At 55.6% G+C, this 4,725-nt stretch overlaps 1 protein-coding gene across 1 annotated transcript in view; it reads right to left on the bottom strand.

The window, feature by feature from the left end:
- The window catches only part of LOC103771447 (H(+)/Cl(-) exchange transporter 5), a gene marked incomplete at its 3' end in the record, with an annotated part of 9,559 nt that extends 7,709 nt beyond the window's left edge, over positions 1-1,850 (bottom strand). Inside the window, exon 1 of the mRNA XM_008938745.1 lies at positions 1,704-1,850. Coding sequence (XP_008936993.1) covers positions 1,704-1,829 — 126 coding nt within the window. The remainder of the gene's footprint in view (positions 1-1,703) is intronic.
- Between the last annotated feature and the right edge of the window lie 2,875 nt (positions 1,851-4,725).

The raw sequence follows: 4,725 nt of genomic DNA, 5'->3' as shown, positions 1-4,725 counted from the left end.
GGCTGTGACCCTGGGCACCCTGCTGGGGGTGAGCTGCTGGAGCAGGGGGTTGGAGGAGATGATCTCCAGAGGTCCCTCCCAACCCCACCCTGCTGGGATGCTGTGACTCCAGTCTCCAGCTACTGCCTCAGTGTCTGTAACACAAACCAGACTTTGAGCAGAGGAGACTCTGCCAAGAGCTGCTCAGCCAGACAGCAGGCGGGTGGCAGAGCCATGGCCAGGCTGGGAACCAGGCTGTACTGGTGGCACTGGGAAAAGGGGACTTGGATCCAGCCAGGATGCCCAGGCTGGTGAGCTCCTCAGAGCCCCTGGTCTGCCTGTGTCTGGCAGGGATGCTGAGGCCTGTCAGTCCCACTGCTCCCAACAGGCAGACAAAAGGGTGACAGAACAGCCACCGTGTCCCCAGCTACCCACTGCCTCTCCCAGGGGAAGCATTCCAGCACACTGCCATTATTCCCAGATAAAAGGGCACATTGATGCAAACAGGCAACACTCACTAAATGAGGAATAAATAAATAAGAGTCCATTCTGCCTGAACGAGTGGTGTTTGGGTTGTTCTCTGGATTTTCTCCTTTCAGATGCTGCACTGATCACCAGGAGAATTGTGACTGAGTCAAGGCAGAGGTACCAAAACTATTTCCTTTCTATTTCTTTTCATTGGACCAACCCTCCACCTCGCTGGCCAGCAGGAACTTCTGCCCTGACCCAATTTCAGCTTCCTTCCCTTCTCCCTGATCCAGGTTTGGGCATTATGTTGTATTTTATGTAGTCAGACACTGAGTGGGGCCCGTGTCCAGTTTGTGTTACCAAGACAGAAGTTGGTTTGTGATGCTCAGGGAAAAATAATTACAGAATATTTGGCAAGCAAATAAACAGGCTGAGTTCAAGCACTGCCCTGCAAGAGTTCTGCCAGGAAGGGCTTCAAGTGAATCAGGAGCATGCTGGGGCCATGGGCACGTTATTTAAAGCACCCCCAGCTTTCTAAGCAGATTCCAGAGAGCAGGGAAGGCCTGGGAAAGAATTCTGCAAGAACTGCACTGAGTTCAAACAGGCAGCACAAAACCATCCCACCAGAGAGAGCATCCTTCACAAGTGCAATGGTGTGAGCAGAAAAATCAGCAGTTTCTTCACCAACAAACAGGATTGGGGGCTTAGATTCCTCCAGTGTAACCCCCACCCTGGCCCAGGCTGCCCAGAGAGGTGGTCACTGCCCCATCCCTGGAACCATCCCAGGGGAGGTTGGATGGAGCTCTGAGCACCCTGCTCTGGTTGGGGGTGTCCCTGCTCCCTGCAGGGGGCTGGATGAGGTGACCCTGAAAAGTCCCTTCCACCCACCCCAGCCCTGGTTGAACGCAGGCTTTGCTGTGCCTCAGCCCCAGGCAAGTTTAACCCAGCTGAGGAAATGTGCCATTAAGGCACTGGAGATGTGATTCAGAAACCCACTGAAGGTTTTTAAACAAATTAAACCCTTCAGAAGAGAAGCAGCAATTGCTAAACTCCAATTCAGCATCCTCCTTCCTCACACTAGGGCTCCTGTGGAGAGGTGCTGGGTCTATCCCCCTCAGGGCAATCCCTCCAGCCCGGGTGGGTGTCTCCAGGAAGCCTCTCCCTGCCCTGGCAATCAGAACTAGGATTAGCTCCAGCACGTTAATTCTCCTGCCTCCAGAGCTGGCAGGGAGCAGGGGGAAGCAGAGAGACCTCACCTCTCGGTGCCTGTCCCGGTCCCTGGACTTCTCCCGCACCCAGTCTATGGTGTTGAAGTCTTCATAGGTGCCCACGCCAGGAAGAGGTTCCTCCAGGAAATCCATCACTGTGCTCGTGCCGTTCATCCCTCCTCCATTGTATGAGGAGAAGCCTGGCAGGGAAGAAAGGGGGAGAAAAAAATAGAGCAGTTTTTAGTTTTCCTCCTTTTCAGGGAAAACGAACAACTGGCACATCACCAGAACACTGACTGAGAGGGAAACCCACAGATTTCAGAGGAAACCAAGAGCTGAGGAGCTTCTTCCTGGAGCCAAACACCCCAAACAGGATGTGGTGAAGATGAAGGCAGGAAGGGGAGGGATGGGAGCAGGGAGATGGGGGAAGCAAAGCACCCCACCCCCCAGTGACAGTGTGGGGGTCCAGGAGGGCCCGAGAAGCAGCAAGTGGCACCAGGGGAGGGCTTTGGAAGGTACCAAATCAGGGCTCACTGCCTCCCTTCAGGTGAGACTAACCCCTCAACCTTCTGTCCAACCTGCTCCAGCCATGGAAAATGGTGCTTAGAGGGGATGGACATCCCCAGAGTTTCAGAGCAAAAAGATGCAAAAGCAAAACCCCAGTCAAGGCTGAAAGGTGATGGGGAAGAGGAGTGTCCAAACCCCCATACAGGAGGAGAATGTTTCATATTTCATGTGGCACATTTAGGTGGTAGACACCATAAGAGCAAAGACATCCTCAGATGGGGAGAAGTGAGGAATTCAAACAACTGCTCCCTAGCTCATCATCTAAAAGCAGGAGGAGGGAGGAGAGACCTGTGGTGCCTTCTGAGCCCATCTCCCAGGCTGGCACAGCTGCCTCCTGGCAGAGCAGCAGCCGCAGGGAAACAGATGAGTCATGTAGCAACACTGACAACTGCCACCAAATAACCACTTCAAAAAGGCTCCGTGCTCCATGGGGGACAGAAACAGGTCAGCTGAAGTTCTCCAGGGCTCCTCCCCCAGAGGTGGGTGCCCAGGCTGTGAGCCCCCCCAGCCTGACTGCTGCTGTACAGAACACGGGGCACGTCGGCCGAGAGCCCCCAGAGTCACTCTGGGTTTAACAACAGTTCTGCTTCTCTGAGGCCAGCAGCTCAGAAACAACAAACCAGAGTCAAGGTGGCAGAGCCCTCCCTGACAGCCCAAGCACTGCCTGCAGACCTGACACCCCAAAACCTCCTCGGATCAATCGTCCTCACAACAGACACCCGTGTCCAGCACGTGCAGCAGAGCCCCTGCAGCTGCTGCTGCTGCCCTGCACGGAGCAGTCTGGATGGAGCACAGAGCTGCTGGGCTGGAAAAGAGCTTCAGAGAGCCTGGAGGCCAACCAGTGACTCAACACGGCCAGGTCCCCACTGCCCTGTGTCCCTCACCCCACATCTCCACGGCTTGGGAACCCCTCCAGGGGTGGGGACTCCACCACTGCCCTGGGCAGCCTGGCACAGCCCTGGGCAACCCTCCAGGGCAAGAAATTGTTCCTCAGGGACAACCTTAAGGTCTCCCCTGAGCCTCCTTTGCTCCAGGCTCAGCACACCCAGCTCCCTCAGCTGCTCCTCCCCACACTTGGGCTCTAGACCCTTCCCCAGCAGCTTCATTGCCCTTCCCTGGCCACACTCCAGCCCCTCCAGGTCCTTCTTGGAGCAAGTGGCTCACAGCCTCTAAAGGCCACGAACCCCTTCTGAAGCAGTTATGTGGCACAGGGGACAAGACAAGGCATCATCCCAGTCAGCCACAGCTCAAACAACTCACTCCTACAGTCCAGAGCTGCAGATCTTCACAGCACAGGCCACAGATGTGGAAACTTCAGATACAAGTAAGGAGGTGGCTCTGGTGGGGGAGTCTCTGAAGTTGTGATAAGTGTGGGTGACAGGTTTCTATCAAGCCCTGAGGGGCAGAAGACAACACAGTCTAAAAAGATACATCTCTGCTAAAAAACCCCAAGTAAAAGCCGTGTTAAACCAGCTAACAGACTACCCTGAGAAGCATTTTCTGCAAGAAGATGAGATCAGGGCCATTCCTTGTTCACTCTTCTGGAAAAACTGCCCAAACCAGCAACTTTTAGCTGTCCTGGGAACGTTCTCACAGCTCAGAGCAACACGAATGAGACCCTGGGGGCACAGAGTCAGCACCCAGGGCTGCAGGTCACCAGCACCAACCTGATCTACCAGCACAGCCACCAACCAGCCTGCAGGACCCCAGCTGTGCCACAGCCACCAGCTGCAGGGGGACCCCCCAAGGCAGAGGGGATGGGCTGGCTCAGCCTGCACACTGGGGACCAGCCAGGGTCCCCCTGGAGCCCGATCCTGCTCTCCAGACACTGACCCCCCACTCACTCCAGCCTGCAGAGGGTTGAGACTCACAAAATCATCACCAAATCCATTTCATGTCTCCAGCCTCACACAGCAACTCCACGGCCGTGGTAAGTGGCTCAACTGCCCCTTTGACAGAAGATAATGAGAAAATGTCCTTATATTTTTTTTTCCAGGAGTAATCCCAACTATAAAATGGCTGACAGCCATAAATATTTATCAAGATCATATTTCCTGCCTCGGCTTGCTGCAAATCAAGGATAAGCAGATAGGAGCAAAGGAGAAAACGAGCTGGGTAGTGCTGCACACTCGAGGTGATCAGCAGGTCTCCCCAGTTCAGCACAGGGATCCCTGTCTGGTGCCCACAGCCAGCCAGCTCCCTGCCACCCCGTTGGAGAAGTGCAGCTTGGTTTGCCAACAGATTTGTCAGTGCTCTGATCCCCTCTTCTCCCCAGCACAGGTCCATCCTCCACTCCAGGCTGCCTGGCTCAGGGAAAGGGCTGTGCTGTTCCATTCCAGGCACCTGCCCTGTGCAGCACGCTGGCTCCCGAGCCCCACGGGCTTTAGGAGCAGTCCTGGCAGCCCTGGCCCAGCAGCTGGGAGAGGCAAAGCCGGGCAGAGCCAGCGGGGTGCTGCCGGAGGGGGCCGGGCAGAGAGCACCCCACCAACCCCGCCACCCCTCA

The sequence above is a fragment of the Merops nubicus genome, unplaced genomic scaffold (assembly GCF_000691845.1).
Source record: "Merops nubicus isolate BGI_N331 unplaced genomic scaffold, ASM69184v1 scaffold13334, whole genome shotgun sequence".
Classification (NCBI taxonomy): Eukaryota; Metazoa; Chordata; class Aves; order Coraciiformes; family Meropidae; genus Merops; species Merops nubicus.
Note: the sequence above shows the minus strand (reverse complement) of the source record. Positions and strands in the feature narration are given on the sequence as shown.